Source organism: Hippopotamus amphibius, chromosome 10 (genome assembly GCF_030028045.1).
Source record: "Hippopotamus amphibius kiboko isolate mHipAmp2 chromosome 10, mHipAmp2.hap2, whole genome shotgun sequence".
Lineage (NCBI taxonomy): Eukaryota > Metazoa > Chordata > Mammalia > Artiodactyla > Hippopotamidae > Hippopotamus > Hippopotamus amphibius.
In genome coordinates, this window is record NC_080195.1 from 61,870,307 (window position 1) to 61,889,612 (window position 19,306).

Here is a 19,306-nt window from a genome sequence, read left to right on the forward strand (position 1 = left end):
CCTTTAAGTTGTCATGCCTTAGAGGAAGCCCCGTATGGCTACCTAATATTGGAATGTGTGAAAGCTATAGAAGGAATATAGAATTTTCTGAGATTATTATCTGTAAGCCATTCTTACTGGTCATGTATGTATTGTATATATGTAATATTCATTTAAAGTTGCTTGAAAGTTTCCTTATATTAAATTATCTTTCTTCTGTTTTTAGCTGAATTCATATTGAAAGAAGCACAAATCAAAGTAAACCACTGTGACAGAACTTCTTGGTCTTCTCCTGCCACGGTATGACGTGTGGTCTTCTTAAATGGCAAACAGGGCCATTTGCTTTTTCCTGTACATAGTTGTCTCTTATCACTTACTTCCTAAACCTTTAAACAAGCTCAGAAGATTAAGTGAATTTTAACACAGTTAAACAGAATAGATGAGTGCAGAGAAAGGGGCAGAAACTCAGAAAGTGGGGGAAAGGCTGAGATTGAGCACAATGATGAACAAAATGGGGGATGAACTGGAAACAGTGGGGAAGAGTGTCACAACTCATTTCTTTAAAATGAAGGGAAAAGTAATAGAGAAGAGGAGAGAATAATGAAAAGCCGGCAGAAAAAACTAGCCTATCAAGTCTCCCTGAAAATGTCTCTTCAAATTATTGCTCCCTGCGGACCTAAATAAATGGGGAGAGCCAGGAGAAGACTAATAAGCAGTCCTTCTTTCTAGTGCTAGGAATTATGTGCTATAATTATGACTATTAATAACAATGCTTCCAGCTTACTAAGCTCTTTTCTTATGAGTTGCTCCACATAGTTCATAAACATTCTCCGTAATCCTTGCAATATGCCCATGAGTAAAATAGGTTATAAACAACTGTTATTATTAATTATAATGCGTAGCAACTAAGAGAAAAAGAACATTGCTGCAGGACATGTATTGTAAGTTTGCTAACTTCTACCAAAAATATGGCACCAAGCTTTCCACCACAATGAATCCTTGTACAACGTATTTATTTGCTTGCAGGGGATGAGGAGGTATATGGAGAAAAAAATGCTTCACTTCACCCTTCCTTCATCCTCTTCTGCAGACTCAGTACATGAATTCTTTCTGTAATTTGCCCTTACACTTTCAAGGACCAGAGCTTGTCTGATAAAGAACTCTCATATCTAACGGTCATGAATATGGGGTGAAATCAAAGAGTAGCACGTGTTAATTCCCCAGAGCTATCCCTGGCTTTCCCAAAATTCTTTTACCTTTTTCTTTTCACTTATTTTTTTAAGGTAGACATAGGCCTATCTCATTGTTATTGATTTTTAAGGAAGAGTTTAAGCTTGATTTTGTCTCTAAAAAAAATCAATTTCCTTGGCTTTATGTATTTGGAAGACAAGAGAAATAGACTCTTTCTAATGGGTCAGGACCTCACTTTCTTCTTGCCTTAGCCCATCACCTCTCACTGCCTCTTTGCTCTGTGCTCTAAGTGCATTGACAGGAAGGGCGGGGATGTCTTTGAGCAGCTTGCTTTGTTGCTCTGATGCACACTGGTTTCTTTAACTCAGAGAGGAGAGCTAAGCAGAATGACCTCGGCTTTTGACCTCTTAAATTCCTCTAGGCAGCTGAGTGGTTGAATTTGAAGTGAAATACTTACCAAGCATTTACCATTTTCTTTTACTTTAAAGTCAGTGAAAATAAGTTTCAGTCAGTGATATACCCATCAAATGAGATGCCATCAGGTGGATGGAGCACTTTAAAAGTCTGTTCTGGGCTTCCTAGGTGGCGCAGTAGTTAAGAATCCACCTGCCTATGCAGGGGACACGGGTTCAATCCCTGCTCCAGGAAGATCCCACATGCCGCAGAGCAACTAAACCCGTGTGCCACAACTGCTGAGCCTGCGCTTTAGAGCCCTTGAGCCACAACTGTTGAGCCCATGTGCTGCAACTACTGAAGCCCACATGCCTAGAGCCCGTGCTCCGCAACAAGAGAAGAAGCCACGGCAATGGGGAGCCCGCGCATCACAGTGAAGAGTAGCCCCCAGTCACCACAACTAAAGAAAGCCCACGCACAGCAAAAAAGACCCAACACAGCCAATAAAATAAATAAATAAATTTATTTTTAAAAAGTCTGTTCTTCTTTATGAAATAATAATAATGCATTATTTTTGTTCTGCCTGACTAGAGGGAGGATACCAGAGATAGGATAGTGAATGAGCCAATATATCAAATTAGAAGAAAGACAGGTGGACGCTGGTATTGAGGCACTCTGAAAGGGAGAAAGCCCGGGGATGGGATATCCCATAAAAGAAAAGTTTGGGGGATATTAGTTAGGGGGATATGGAACTTGATATAGAGAAGACAGTTTCTTTTGGCCTCTGACACAATTTTTTAATTGCAATTTTTTTTTTTTTTCCTGAAAGAAGCCTTAGGGATGGATCACATAATTCAGCATTTTCTGTCCCCACAGACAAAAGCCAGTCTAGGTGCACTAAATGACTTTCCCAAGCTTTCATGTAGTTTGTGTGAAAGCCACTGTGACATTACAGGGAGCAGTGACTCTTTCTCTAAAAGGCAGAAAGGACATCAGAATATGTGCGAAAAGAGAACCATGGGGCTTAGATTTGGTTTATCTTCTTAGCTGTTAGAACTTAATCATTTATCGAGTATTTACTGAGTATCTGCTTTGGTAGAATTGCACTAGGCAGTGTGACCTATCACTATTACCCTTGTAAAACTTTTCAATAATAGGATGATAAATGTCAACTCAGCTCTCGTTAATTTAATGATGTTATGTTCTCTCCTAACCAAATGTACTTCTCCAGGATATATTACAGAAAGCTTTGGAAGATGTAAAAGCAAAGCAGAAGACTCTTCAGGAGAAACAGAGGTAAGACATAAGATTTTCTGTTTGCTAGAATCCTCTGCACTATGTTCAAACAAATTCTGATTTCTGAGTAGGCAGATTTGTTGATTATTGTGACAGTTTCTTTTCCTCAGCCTGTGACGTCTTATGATATTAAGCATAATATGGTGAAAATCCCCCAACCAACATAATCAATGGAAAGCATTTGTAAAGTATATATTTTCATGTACTCTTATATTAAAACTTCTCAATACAGAGTGAAAAATTAGTTCAGTGTCTGATTAGATGAAGAAGCGAACTGCCCAGGGGTCCAGCTAACAAATTCACTTCCCCTCTGTCCTTTGCCATTTAAACTCTGGAGAGGTGGTCCCAGTTCTTTCACTCTTCTAGTACTGCTTACAATTTAAGATAGAATACGTTTCAAGTAAAAGTAGCACTTATTATACTGTTAAAATAAAAACAGCAAGACAGTATTACAAAACCATTGTTTACATTGGTAAGGTTGACTTACTGTCCAGCTCAGGTGTTAAATAAGTTAAATTGAAAATAATCGCCGTTGTCCAAGTAAAGTAAGTCTTTGAAAACTGCGATAACTTTGAGAAACAAATTTTTAGGGAAGTGTTACTAGTTTTCAGCATTTTTGGGTGTGTATGTGAACTATGATGTGCTGTATAACCATAACTTTCCTCAAAACTTAAATTTGAAATGTTAATTATGCATTTATCAAAATAAATATTAAATGTCATAGAAATCTTCACTGAAAAGCAAAGGCCTCTTTAAAGTCTTCAGAAAGAAAAATCTGGTTGATGACATTTTTGTCATCACAATGATAGGCATGAAAGGTGACCAACCTATATTTTATAATGCCAGTTGGTGTGAACTTGTTTTTATAGCAAAATGCTGTTTTTAAATTTGAAGACAATCAGTATGCCATTTAATATTGCATAGTGATTATGTCATACCCTCTAATACCCTGTTTTGGGGGTCCCTTATAAAATCAGTATTTTTAGTTAAACAGTGGGGATCTAATTATAGAGTAGACATTTTTGAGAAAAAGTTTGATTCATGTATATTTAACCCTGTATGTGTATGTGTTTAAAAATACATAATACGTTAATTCGTGTCAGTAACTCACTCAGAAAGTCTGATGTGCTCTGTATATCATATCCACATAGAAAGACTGATGGAACTTTATCATTGTCCTTTAATGATAGATGTATTTCATCTGTCCAGTAAGTAAATTATGTCAGTTTTAATAGCCCATGATCATGAATTTGAAAAGAAAAGCCTGTTCTTGTGAAATGAGGGAAGCTATAGCATGGCTGGAGGGAATGAATTATATTAGGTACCACCTTGGTTGGGAAAGGAGAATAACATTTGCCAGGCACCTAATGTCTTCCAGGTTTATACTGAACATCATCTCTTTTAATCCTCATGGCATCGCAAGTGGCTAGGTGGATCTTATTCCCGTTTTTCAGATGAGACAGAAAGTTGAAGTGACTCATTCACAGTCATATGGTTATTACAAAGACAAGCTTGTATTTGAAGTCACGTCCGTCTTTCCGGTTCTTATAACTGGGCGCTCTTCACAGCTCCAAGCAGCCTCCCATTACTATGACTGTTTCTGTCGTATTCTGCTGTGTCTCAATTTCTGTTTTTACACTTTTAATGCAAAGTCACATAAAACATAGTATAGCAGACAGAGTCACAAAAACAGGAGCTGTTGTCTGTTGCCTTTGTAAACGTGCTTAATTGACTTTGATTTGCCTTTGAATTTGGAAAAAGAGAGAAAACCAAAAAATATCTTTTGGCATATTCCAACCTGTGTAGAATATTTGGAGGTTTGAGAACATACTGAAAGTTAGAAATCACATCCAGTGTTAGACATACCTAAACTTAAAAATGGTCAAATCATCATTTTTCAGAAATGCTGCGATGTACATATTAGACCAGTTAACATTTCACAAGTCCTTTGCACTTTCTAATTCTTGTAAATTTAAATTGGCAAACTCATTTTTGAATCAGGGAATGCTTGTGTTTGACTGGTGTAGTTGTTGCCTATCATATTTATGCAGAATACTTGGCCACATAGAGATACGGAGTGTGCTTACTAAGTTTTGCAAAATACCTGGATATTTTATGTATATAGTTCCTTTGATATTTACCTTCTGAGTTTAATTATTAGCAGTTTGTATACTGTATATGTTTATTTAATAATTTTTTTTACTTTCTAAATGTGATGCTAGAGAATTAAAAAAAGCAAGGACACTCACCCTGCTCTTCGGTGTGAACATCGAAAACCTAAGCCAAGCTGGAATGTTCATTTACAGTAATAACCGCTTGATCAAAATGCATGAGAAAGTGGGCCCACAATTGAAACTGAAGTCCTTGTAAGTATGTTTTTGTTTTCAGAGGCACAGGCAGGGTGAGGGAAGTTGCAGTAAGGTTTTGTCTGTGAAGTGAAGTGATTGATCATAATGGGAGCAGGTGTCAGACCCCCCATCCGCCTTTCCCATCAGTGCGCAGGCATTCATCTGCCTAATTTATAATACAAGTGGAGCTGCATGCCTGCTCTAAGGAAAAAGCATGCTTTTGGAAGTTTTATCATTTCTTGTGCCATCTACTTGGGTTCAGTTTCTGATATTTCATCAATTAAAAAATAATATAAGCAGAATAAAGAAATTTTAGAAAAGAAAAATCCATAGTCTTGTAACACAACCGTTAACTTCTGTGCAGTCCCTGCATGTGTGAGTTCCTGTCAGTTACCTGCATGAGCGTATATTCTTTTTTTTTTATAAATTTATTTATTGATTGATTGGCTATGTTGGGTCTTCGTTGCTGCACACGGGCTTTCTCTAGTTGCAGCAAGCAGGGCTACTCTTTGTTGTGGTGCAGGGGCTTCTCATTGCTGTGGCCTCTCTTGTTGTGGAGCATGGCCTCTAGGTGCATGGGCTTCAGTAGTTGCGGCACGTGGGCTCAATAGTTGTGGCTCACGGGCTCTAAAGCGCAGGCTCAATAGTTGTGGCGCATGGGCTTAGTTGCTCTGCGGCATGTGGTATCTTCCTGGGGCAGGGCTCGAACCCATGTCCCCTGCATTGGCAGGCAGATTCTTAACCACTGCGCCACCTAGGAAGCCCGTGAGCATATATTCTTAACACTCTCCAGCCTACTTGGATTGCAGAGTTATACATTTCGGTGCTTTCCCCGTGGTCAGCCTGAAACTCCACAAGCTGCTGTTGTGAATTATGTAGAGTCCTGAAGACCATAGAAAAGCACAGAATCAGACAGGATAACCGTGAACAGTAGGATGGCTCAGGGGGACATTTTTTCGTCTTGTTCCCTCACTCTCAAGGAATTAGTGATTCACTCATTTGTTCAGCAAGCACTTGTATTGCAGTATCATGTGCCAGGCACTGTAATAAGCTCTGCAGACAAAATGGTGAAGACCTACTACCTTTTGCTAAGGAACCTATAGTCCAGTGAGATGGACAAGTGTATAAATACATATTTTTTATATAGTGTGGGAACAGCAAGAATGATCTTTTAAGACATAAGTAACTTTCCTCTCTTGCTTAAAATCCCAGTGCATATAAAATAGAACTGGTTTTCATAGTCTGCCAGTGATCTGGCTTGTGCCTGGCTCTGGGACACCTCCCGTCCCTGTCCCCACCTCTGACTGCATTCCCCTCACACCAGCAGGCTCCCTGTTCCTCATACATCCCAAGCTTGTTCCTGCCTTAGGGCCTTGGCATTTGCTATTCCCTCTGCCTTGAACCTTCTGTCCTCAGATCTTCTTACTGCTGGTCCTAGCATGTCACTCAGGCACCAGCTCTGAAGTCTCCTCCAAAAGAAGGTCTTCTTGGACTGTCTAATTAAAATTAGCCCCTGCCATCACCCCTCTCCACCTTATCTCTCTTCACATATGACAGCACCTGCTGTATTTTCCTTATACCACTTATCACCATCTGAAATGATCTTGTCACCCTTAATGGCTGTCATCCTTTAATAGAAGAGAAACTTGATAAACAGGGACCTTGTCTTTCTTACTCATAATGTATTCCTGGTTCCTGGAATAGGGCCAGGTGCTGAGAGTGAATGCATCAATGAATGAACACATATATGTTAGCGGCAAGTATCAGGTGCAAAAAGAAGGGCAGTAAACCAAACTGTTGGAATTTAAGTCAGGTTTCCTGGAAGAAATGATGCCCAAATTTAGGCTTACAGAATGAGTAGTTGAAGGGAGGGCAGGGTGGAAGGGAAAAATGATGAAAACTATGATAGGCAGTGGCTCCAAATTGGGAAGACGTGGCTTTTGTGCCAGGCCGTGGGCACCGGAGAGCCCCTGAAGAGCTAGACTCATGGATGCCGTTTCCCCAAACAGGTTATAGCACTAAGCAGAAAATCTCAGCTATGTACATCATGAGCTGCTAAAAATATGAAGAAAAAAAAATCGAGTTTATCCATCAGGCTGTTACTTCTCAGACAATCCAGCCTGTATATTCCCTTAGTTCACTGAGCACCTGGGGACCTCTGCAGTGATGAGGAAAAGTCCAACCTGACAGGTGAAATGACAAGGAAAAAAGTGCAGTCTCGCCCATATTGTTAAGAGGTCTGTGTCAGTTTCTCTCTCTAAGGGATTGTGAGGGGTGTTTATTGCTAGAAGGCCTCCTCTTCCCACCCACCCTAACTCCCCATGTCAGGTTATAGATTTAGAAAAGGAGTCGTATTAATTCAGTAATGACATATTAAGAGATTTTGTATTATGGGACCAAACCGAACTGGGATGACCATTGACTGACATTAAAAGGTACAATTATAAGATAACTTGTTAACTTTGACATGGTTTGAACCAAATGACTGAATTTGTTTTTTCAAAAATTGATTTTGAAAGATGAGGGTATATTATTAGCTTTTTCTGTTTCCTTAGCTCAATTTCACATAATTTCTGTATGTATTTATTCTTCCAGACTTGGTGCAGGTGTGGTTGGAATTGTTAATGTACCCTTGGAGATCATGGAACCATCCCACAATAAGCAGGAATTTCTCAATGTCCAAGAATATAATCATCTTCTAAAAGTTATGGGACAGTACTTGGTTCAGTACTGTAAGGACACTGGAATCAGTAAGTATTCAATAGTCATAGTGAGAGACATTTAATCAGAGGTTAACTTAGTGATGTCTTTAAGCTGGAATGATTGCACTGATTTGGGTAACCAGTAACCTAAAACCCTGAAAGGGAGTGTCTGCATTAAAAAAAAACAAGCATGAGGGAAATAAGGAAGTTAATCTCAAAATCTTCCCCAGAATATTACATGAGAAATAAAGCAGTGGATTAAATATTGTAAGAGGAGGCCAATCAGAGAGCAGTATGAAGTGGCAGCTGATCATGTAGGAAGGGGGCAGAAGTTTGCTGGAAATAAGCTAAGAAACCCCCAAAGGACACTCTAGGACTCTACTGTGTAGGAGTGCAGAGTCCCACATGGACCTGGGTAGCTTCTACAGTATTGTTATATCATGCTGTAGAATATCATTGTTGACCCTGGATAATTATAGATATGTTAAACCTCGTTTTGTATATCTAACAAGTCTTGAATATGTCAATTCCAGAAAGATTTAGATGAAAAAAGTTACTAAAATACATATGCTTAGAAACATAAAAAAGTAAACTTTAGTTATCTGGAAAATTTGACGTATTTAGATCACCTCACTCTCCAGAGATACGTGAACAATGAGATGGTGTGTTATGCATTAATTAAATAAACTTCCTTTAAATTATGCAGACATAGGGCTTTATATATGGGAAGAAGTAGGCTACTGTGAATTTGTTCAGTGAATTGCATGAAGCATGTGTTAATTCACGCATATCAAAAATTATGTCTCTAACCTTGAGACAACTGAAAATCTTATTATTGTCCCACATGAAGTTGTAATTTTAGAATATTTTCTTTTCTTTTGTACCCACTCTGCTTGGTCCTGAAACCAAGCACTTGATCTCATACCAGTGAAACAGGAAAGAGTGCAGGAACTCAGGGGAAAAATTATAAAGGTGGGAATGAAATTGAGGGCACAGATTTCCTGCCCAAGCTGGATTTTCCTGTCATGGTCTAAAACCTCCTCAAAGTGTGGTCTGTGGACCGGCAGCACCAGCATTACCTGAAAAGCAGAATCTCAGGCCCTACCCAAGACCTACTGGATTAAAATCTGCATATTAGTAAAATCTCCAGGGGATGTGTATGCAATTAAAGTTTAAGAAGCACTTCTCTGAGGAGTACATCCATGTAACTTTTGCCTAGCATAGGCATACTTTATCACATGTATTTTTTTTTTCTCAGAGACATGTTTGAAGTTATACTAAATGTAGGAATGACTACATTATTTGGCAAGATGTGCTTAAAGCTGTAGAAAACATAGGAATATACAGAGTGAGGCAATATAAATCAGTGATCTACTTGCTGGCCTTTAAATGCTAGCGTGACATGGTTCAAAAAGAAAACATTGAGCGTTTGAAAATTATGTAACTTCCCCATCCTCATATTTTCTCTGTAATCACTTCCTCATCTTGCTTATCCTTAAGCAAGAATAAGGAATCAAGTCCTCAGAGAGAGCTAGGCATTGAGTTTAAAGGTGATAGCCCAGATTTACTCAGGACAGTCATACTCAGTCCTGATTGTGGAGGCGCTCTCTGGAAGCTCCATTGTCTGGAGTGTGGTTGCCCTCCCAGCGTTATACTCTCAACTCCAGGATGTGACTTGCCAGCCTCCCCTCTTCTCTGTAACTTCCTGTTTCTTCTATCTTACCTACCTACCTTTTTCAAAACCTTCTCAGTAGATGTAATAAGATTCGAAATAAGTAAGTTATATTTGTATTTTAATTATTAATGGTTACTAACATGGTGATTTCCTAATTCCATAATTGTCTATGAATTGATTTAGGGCTAGAGGATACTCTCACAAAAGATGTTCCTCTAGAGGGAAAGCAGAGAGTGGAGAAAGGACAGTGAGCACGTGTATTAGCTCATGTATCTCACAATTTCATCCCCAAACTTCATTATCAAACTGAACCAAGTGATCAGGGTCAGAATTGGTAGTCTCAGGAACTGTGCTGAGGAGATCGACCTTCAAGGTCTTTGCTTACTGATTCCCAAAGGAATAAGCAAAGTTATATAATGCTTTATTGATACTCTGAAAACTGGTATTACAGACCACACAATTTTAATGAAAAGTATTTGGGTAGATTTTTTTGCCTTATAAATAAAAGATGCAATCTTTGTATTTGCTCTAAATCTGATCAGTTTCTGTGGAAAATTGGGCTCTTGTAAAAACTGAATCAGCAGAAAGGGAAATGGAGAGGTAATGACTCCTGTGTCATTTGTCAAATCTACATTTACTTTTGGCACAGTTCATGGTAAGAATCTCAGAAGTGTTTTTCTTGTCTCTGAGTCTGTCCTCACCTCATTGTCTGCTACTGTGTTTTCTGAAACTTTATGCATCCTTACAGTAAAATGGAAATATTGATCATCAGCTTTTTGGAATAGGGAGAGAAGGAGAAGAAGAAGATTGAGGAAAATATCAAATGAAATTTGAGTTTGAACAGAAGCAATTACATAGAAGTGTATTCCTAAAATTTTCCAGTATGGATCAGAATATAGCTGATGTGCTAAAATGAAATCTATGATGTAATAAGCACAGTCTTTCCCAGCAGAACTCAAATCATAGGGCCTCAGGTTGGCAAGAAGGTTAAAAATCATTTAATCTAGTCACTCCCCCCCACCCATGCTTTAATCCCCTCTACCGCATGCACCCCTGCCCCAGGCAAGTGGAAGCCATTTTAAACCTGAACGAGGGTTTCCCATGAAAGAAAAATCGCTGCTTCTAGAGGAAGCCCATGAATCTGCACAACTGTGTTAAAAAATACATTTTCATTTACTGTCAAATCTGTTTCTCACATGTTCTTTTACTCATTCGTCTGTGCCGGGCACAGTGTTATAGGACCAACAAATTAGACGTGGCCCACCCTCTCTGGGAATTTACAGTCTAGCAGGGCTAATACAATTTGACAATGAGAAATGGGATTGGTGCCCAGCCGAGGAGAATGAGTGTATGGGAGCCAGTGATCAGGAGCTCACAGTTTAGAGGCCAGAAAAGGCCTCCCTGAGGAAGAGATACTTCCTGAAGGATGAGGAGGAACTTCATTCTTCCCTCTTGGGGCCAAGAAGAATAGGCCTAAAGTCTTTTCAAATGACAGCCCTCCAGATATTTGAAGTTTTCTGTCTCTCTTCAGTCTTATTTTATCCTAACATTTCCAAGTTCTGTTGTTATTCTTCATTTGACAAGGCATTAAATACATTCACCATTTTAACATTATTTTTTATAAAGTCTATTACCTGGAAACAAAAATTTCACATGAAACCTTGAATAAGATGGGATCATCATGTCTTTAAGCTGTGATTCTGTTGCTGTAGCCTAGTATATTCTCAGTAAGCACATTATTGACCCTTAATGTCTTTATTACCAATTAAAATTCTTAATAAAATGTTTAATGTGTGTTCCTGTTAAGTGATACTTCTTTTATATTTTTCCAGTAAGTGTTTTAGGACCCTTGTGTAGAATCCTATGTTTATTCCTATTAAATTTTATCACCTTATTAGGCTGATTTTTTTCATGTTGTCAGGACCTTTTTTGGAATCTAATGGTGACTTTTACCTAATGTGCTATTCTTCCTGATATGTTAGGCAGTATTTTCTCTGTGATTTTATTTAAATCCTGTTGCACAGGATACAGAAGTCAAGCACTTGACCCTCCACCTATCACCTCCAATGAGGTAGAAATGGGACACTGGGTGAGGACAATTAATCATATCAGTGTCTCAGTTTGTGTCATTTTGAAAGTAAGGGGTAATATTTGTTAGATGAATAATTCTTTTAAAAATAGATAATTCTCTGTGCCTTAGCTTGGGCTGCTATAGCAAGATACCATAAACTGACCAGTTTAGGAACAACATAAATTTATTTCTCATAGTTTTGGAGGCTGGAAGTCCAAGATCAGGGTGCCAGCACGAGTGGGTTCTGGTGAGAACCCTTCTTCCAGTTTGCAGACTGCTGACATCTTGTATCCTCCCGTGGTGGAAAAAGTCTGAGCGAGCTCTCTGGCTCCTTCTTATAAGGGCACTCATCCCATTCATGATGGCTCCCTCTCATGACGTCATTACCTCCCAAAGGCCACACCTCCAAATACCCTCACATTGGGAATTAGGTGTCAACGTAGGAATTTAGGAGGGACACAAACGTTCAGCCCATAACAGTCCAGTAGCTAGATATAGCTAGTGGCTCACAACAAAATTTTGTTTCTCTTATTGTTTACTTAAGTCTCTGAGATCTCAGGAAGGCACTTCAAGAAAAGTGAAACACAACATTCTGCTAGGGATGCACATTGAATGAGGAGGCCTATGTAAGTATTGAAAGATGAGACTATGAGAAGTTTATTTGAAGGTGTAGGCTGAGAAGCAAGTCATTTTTTTTAAATTCAGTTTTTGAAGTTATAGATTTTATGTATTTATTTTATTATATTTTTAACATATTGTATTATATCTTTTATTTAAAAACACTTTTATTGTGATATTATGGGCTGAATTGTACTTCCCCTGAATTCATATTTTTAGTCCTAACTCCCAGCAACCCCAGAATGTGATTGTGTTTGGAGATAGGACATTTAAAGAGGTGATTAAGTTTAAACAAGGCCATTAGGCTGGGCCCTAATCTAGTGTCACTGGTGTCTTTATGAGAAGAGGAAATGTGGACACACAAAGAGATGCCAGGGATGGATCTGCACAGAGAGAAGAGCATGTGAGGACTCAGTGAGAAGGTGGCCATGTGCAAGCCAAGGAGAGAGGCCCCACAGGAAACCAACCAGCCAGCACCTTGATCTTGGACTTTCAGCCTCCAGAGCTGTGAGGAAATAAATTTCTGTGGTTTAAGCCCTCTATTCTGTGGCAGCCTTAGTAAACTAATATATATGGAAAATTGCAAAATTAGACGGATTTAAAGAAAGTATTATGAAATCCATAAACCCTTCAACCAGCCTCAGCCTCAATAATATCAACTCCTGGGCAAACTGGTTTTATCCATGCTCCCACCTGCTCTCCTACAGCTGGGTTATGAAGGAAATTCCAGACACTTCAGAATTATATCAGCATGTATTTTAGCATGTATTTCTAAAAGAAAGAACTCTGTTTAAAAACATAACCACAATACAAATATCACATCTGAAAAATTACCAATACTTTTTTTTTAGTATAAATTATTTATTTATGACTGTGTTGGGTCTTTGTTGCAGTGTGTGGGCTTCTCATTGCGGTGGCTTCTCTTGTTGCGGAGCATGGGCTCTAGGCACGTGGGCTCAGTAGTTGTGGCTCACAGGCTCTAGAGCACAGGCTCAGTAGTTGTGGCACACGGGCTTAGCTGCTCTGAGACATGTGGGATCTTCCTGGACCAGGGCTTGAACCCGTGTCCCCTGCATTGGCAGGCGAATTCTTAACCACTGCACCACCACGGAAGTCCCAGTGCTTTCTTAATATCATAAAAATATCCAGCCTGCCATTTAGAGTTCTAACTATTTTCTATTATAATTTATAGCCCCCTCCCCATCCTCATATTTCTCTTTATTCCTTGCTCACTCTCTTACTCTCTCTCTCTATTGTTTGGTTTTTTGGGGGGGCAGAATTTGTTTGTAGGAAAAACTGAGTTGGTTGATAGTTTTCACGGTTTGAATTTTGCTGACTGCATTACTGGGTGTAGATTAACAGATTCTTCCATTCTGTTTATTTCTCTGTAAATTGGTAGAATCTAGCAGCTTGACCAAATTCAGATTTTTGTTGTTGTTGTTGCATAAAGATGCTTCATAGGTGGTAGTGTGTTCTTCTGTCAGGAGCCATACATTGTTCGATTGTCTCTCTTTTAATGATATTAACAGTTAATGATCACAGCTCAGATCCCTTAAGAGTTCCAAAATCTTTATTTTTTTATTTATTTATTTTTTAATTTTTTAAGCTCTTTGTTGGAATATAATTGCTTTACATTTTGTTGCTGTACAACAAAGTGAATCAGCTGTATTTATACATATATCTCCATATCCCCTCCCTCCCACGACTCCTTCCCACCCTTGCTATCCCAGCCCTCTAAGTCATCACCCATTATCAAGTTGCTCTCCCTGTGTTATGCAGCAGCTTCCCACTAGCTATGTGTTTTACATTTGGTAGGGTATATATGTCAATGCTACTCTCTCACTTCGTCCCAGCTTCCCATCCCCCACGCCCCCCCCCCACGCCCCGCCCCGCCCCGCAATGTCTTCAAGTCCATTCTCTACATGTGCATCTTTATTCTTGCCCTGTACTGGGTTCATCAGTACCACCAAAATCTTATACTCTAATTCCTTCATATTTTCATTGCTTATTAACTCTAATACTTCTATAAAGAAAAACTTTTTTTTTCATCTACCATTTGGTTACCAACGTTAGTTGGTCATTTACTATTTGACAGCAGCAACAATAGAACTCTATACCACTAAACCAATTGCACTGGCTAAAAGCTTGATGTGACAGGAATTAGAGATAAAATTAAAATATTAAAAAACATTATAACTGGTTTGCAAGGCAGAAATAGAGACACAGATGTAGAGAACAAACATATGGACACCAAGTGGGGAAAGCGGGGAGGGTTGGGGGGGAATGAATTGGGAGATTGGGATTGCCATATCTACATTACTAATAAGAAAAAAAATACCAAATTGTACACTCTAAATATATGCAGTTTATTGTCTGTTAACTGTATCTCAATAAAAGTTCTTAAAAAAATAAAAATAAAAAACATCATAGAGATTTGCCTAACTGATTTATATGGCATAAATATATACTCTGTTTAAAATTGTTACTTTGTGCCAGCTCCTAGCAAATAGCAGTATGGTTCAGGAGTTCAGTGGATTGATTTTTGTTTTTTAAAAAAGATCACATTCTTAGATTTTATCCATTTACACTGCTTTCACCTGGTAATTGAAATTATCACCATTGACGGCACTTCTGCTTCCTTTTCTTTCTGACTGCATTTGTATTATTATCTTGGTAATGACATTTTTAACATCTACAATGAAATTTCTTGCTAAAATATCTCAGAGGATCTCACCTATATTGCAAATAAAATATGAAAAAGCCAGCCCTTCTTCTTTTGTCTGGAATTAAATACACTTTGAGTCTTACAGTTTCATTTTTCCCTGCCATACCGGAAGCAAGACCTCAAAACTCTCATTAGTCTGCAGGTGTGTGCCTTAGAAGAAAGAGTAAGTTACATCTAATGACTCTGAGATTAAGACAGTGCAATAAGAATTGAACACAAGTTGTATTAACAACAACAACAAAAAGAATCTTTAGACTTTTGAAACCATTAAGTCAGTTAGGGGGCTTTGTGTGAGGTAGAGTGTCCTGGTAGAAAGAAAAATTATACTAACCAAAGTATTGGGGAGACTTAGGTAGCTTACTAGGCTATTGCCCATGATAAACAGAACATCTTATGAATATATTTATATTATTATATCTAATTTTGATTCCCACATTTTAGAAAGAATAGGAAAAAATGAGTATATCTAAAGAAAAGCTATGAACATGACTAAATAAAAATATTTAGTCCCTTAAAAGGGAAAGTAAAATTGTTTCTTTATAAGGAAAGAACCAGTAGAAACCTAACTTTGCTCAGGTTTGTGTTTGAAGGTTTGTCACCATGGGGCCTCCATCTGTCTTCCTTCTAGTCTCCAGTGCACAGAACAATGGGGTTCTGAACTGGGAGGCTGGAAGCCCTAGGGGACCTGAGAGAGTGGCTCAGAGTCCTTCAGTCCCTGGCTACCAGTGATTGTCTAAGATGGTAGTATATCTTGTACGTATACATGCTACAGTTTTTCAAATATGTATAGATATAGTTGTGAGTAGTAAGATTAAAATCACACAAAAGTATGATGAAATTCATAATTTATTTTTCATCATGTATTTTCTCAAGTCGGGAGTGGGGGATGTTTCTGAAATCGTTTTTGTAGCTTGAGATCCTTGTGGGAAGCAGCTAATATGGAATGAGAGAAAATAATGCTACATTGTCCGGTGAAGTAATGACCTTACTGTGAAATTGGACCAACTCCAAAAATTCCTGGAGTTTTGCCATGGAGTCTGCTGTGCTCACAGTAGAGTGGAAAAGTGAAGGTATTCTGACTGCAGCTGCCACCTACTTCTGCCATTGACTGTACTGTACTGTGAGACTGTACTGTACTGTGAGACTGAACCAACCCCACCCTGCCACGTCCAGAAGCCAAGAGAAAGAATGGCACTGGAAACACCTTCACCACAGCTGAAGACATCTTGCCTTGTTTCATCTCACCTCAATTCAAATAGCGTCTTTTGGGAAGTGACTATATAGGCCCTCTCTCATCTCACATTCATCACATTCTTTAAGCCATCATGGCAGTTCTTCCTGATAAGTGGCAGTTGGCCTCAAGAGTGTACAGGCATCACCACCAACTGATTGGAGTTGGCATATCAGTTGAAACCAGTTTGCTATCCCTAACCCAGAGATGCCATTGACTATAAATGATAAATGATCACACCATGGATCAGCTTAGCAAGGGTCTCATGTCTAGCTTGGCTAAGAATGACACAGGTGCTGACAAATAAGACAATATTCAACAGAGGAGAAGGTGTGACCTACAGTCCTCTGAGAGTGGATGTGTAATTTCTATTTGAGATCTTTCAAAATAGAACATAATCATCTATTTAGATGCAGAACTACCTGAAGGCAGGGACCTCATTTAAATACCTTCTCCATCTTAAGATTTTCCTGGTGCTTTGATTTCATAAACTGTTTTAGGTTTCCTTATTTTGATTGAAAACATTAAAGCTTTGCTTTGGTAGTTTATTACTGAGTTTTATTACTTCTCAACTTGGCTAATTGATTCCATGGATGACACTGTACATTCTATGAATAGATATGAAACTGACATCTAGGAGGCTGTTACATTTCTCCTTTTTTTAAGAGGCAAAATCTGTGTGAACTGATCTTTTAGTTACTGGTTTTTGACAGTTTTTTTAGTAAGTTATTGCAGTAGTTCCCATTGTTTTTTCCTGGTTCTAAGAGGCTGCTAAAAAATTAATCAGATTAATTTAAACATTAGAAATCTTCTGAATACACTACTCCATACATAGCTAGCAATAAATTAAATTTTCACAGCTTTTCTCAGATACTTATTCTAGAAATTAGGACTTTAATTCTGTGTGCATTAATCCCTGATTATTCCATTAATTTAGCAAGTTTGTTGATTAGTCAAACAAAAGTCTCAAGATACGTATTCTTCTATAATTTTGAATATTATAAATATTTCCTGTTTAAACTGAATTTTAAAATCAGAATACTTTGAGGATGTTAAAATAATATAATTATGAAGTTCATAAATTTTGGGTTATCTACATAGCATTCTCCATAGGTGGATGGAAATATTTATGTATTTTTAAAACACAAGTACTTTTTCATACTTTGAAATTTTACTTTTTTGAAAGGGCAATTTAAAATCCTTCCTTAATACACATTAACAAAAAATGGTTTATTAAAACTGTATATTAAAAATATCCAGAGTTGTATACCACTTAATATGTTAAGACCAACCTAGTTTAATGAATTTTATTATTAATTTGACTATTTCTTGCCAGATTAGGATAGAAAAGAATTTTTTTCCAGGTTCATTGGAGTGTAATTGACAAGAGAAAAATCCTGTGTGCTTAAAGTGAACAACATTCATGAAACATTTGTGAAATATTTACCACAGTTAAGCTAATTAAAACATCTGTCACCTCACACAGTTACCTTGTTGCCTGTGTGCAGGGTAAGAATGCTTAAGATCTACTCTCTTAGCAAATTTCAAGTGTACAATAGAGTATTATTAACTATAGTCACCATGCTGTACATTAGATCCTCAGAACTTACTGAGTTTATAACTGAAAGCTTGTACGCTTTGACCAACATCTCCCCATTACCTCTGGCCCGCAGTTGCCAGCAGCCACCATTCTACTTCGTTTTTATGAGTTCAACTTTATTATTATAATTTTTAGATTCCACATGTAAGTCATATCATATATTTCTCTGTCTGGCTTATTTCACTTAGCATAATGCCCTCTAGGTTCATTCTTATAGCAAATGGCAGTATCTTTAACTTTTTTTATGGCTAAATAATACTCTCTTCTCTCTCTCTGTCTCTCTCTGTCTGTCTGTCTCTCTCTCACACACACACACACGCACACACACACATTTTCTTCAACCATTTCATCCCTCATTGGACACTTGGGTGGTTTCCATATTTCCATATCTTGCTTATAGCCACTAACGTTGCAATGAACATGGGAGTGCAAATCTCTCTTCAAGATACTGATTCCTTTTTTTTCAGATATATACCCAGAAGTGGGTTTCTGGATCATATAATAGTTATATTTTTAATTTTTGAGGAAACTCCATACTGTTTTCCATAATGGTTGTACCAATTTACATTCCCACCCCAACTGTGTACAGGGATTCCCTTTTCTCCACATCCTCAGCAGCATTTGTTATATCTTCTCTTTTTTCGTAATAGCCATCCTAACAGGTATGAAGTGATATCTTATTGTGGTTTTGATTTTCATTCCCTGATTATTAGTGATGTTGAGCACCTTTTCAGGTAGCTGTTGGCCGTTTGTATGTCTTTTTTGGAAAACTGTCTAGTTAGGTCTTTTGCCCATTTTTCAATAAGAGGTTTTTTTTGGTTTTTGTTTTTTGGTTTGTTTTTGTTTTGCTATTCAATTGTATGACTTCTTTGTATATTTTAGATATTAACCCCTTATCATATAAATTATTTGCAGATATTTTCTCCCCTTCTGTATGTTACCTTTTCATTTTTTTGATTGTTTCCTTTGCTATATAGAAACTTTTCAGTTTGATATAGTCCCAGTTTTTTTTTTTCTTATTTGACTTGTGCTTTGTTTCATATAAAAAAAAAAATCACTGCCCAGATCAATGTTAAGGAGCTTTTTGTATGTTTTCTTCTAGGAACTTTATGGTTTGAGGTCTTACAATTAAGTCTTTAATTCATTTTGGGTTAATATTTATGAGTGGCATAAAATAGATGTGTATCTTTTGTGTGTTTATCCAATTTTCCCACCGTTTATTGTAAAGACTGTTCTTTCCCTATCGAGTGTTCTTGGCATCCTTATCAAAGATTAGTTGACCATATACGTGTAGGTTTATTACTGGGCTTTCTATTCTATTCCATTGGTCAATGTGTCTGTTTTAATGCCAGCCCCATACTGTTTTTTTGTTTGTTTGTTTAAGCTCTTTATTGGAATATAATTGCTTTACACTCTTGTACCAGCTTTTGAGGTACACCAAAGTGAATCAGTTGTATTTATACATATACCCCTATAT

At 37.8% G+C, this 19,306-nt stretch overlaps 1 protein-coding gene across 1 annotated transcript in view; it reads left to right on the plus strand.

The window, feature by feature from the left end:
- The window catches only part of MORC1 (MORC family CW-type zinc finger 1), a 342,077-nt gene that overhangs the window by 222,484 nt on the left and 100,287 nt on the right, over positions 1-19,306 (plus strand). Inside the window, 4 exon segments of the mRNA XM_057697690.1 lie at positions 206-279; positions 2,795-2,859; positions 5,082-5,225; positions 7,803-7,957. Of these exon segments, the coding sequence (XP_057553673.1) occupies positions 206-279; positions 2,795-2,859; positions 5,082-5,225; positions 7,803-7,957 (438 nt within the window).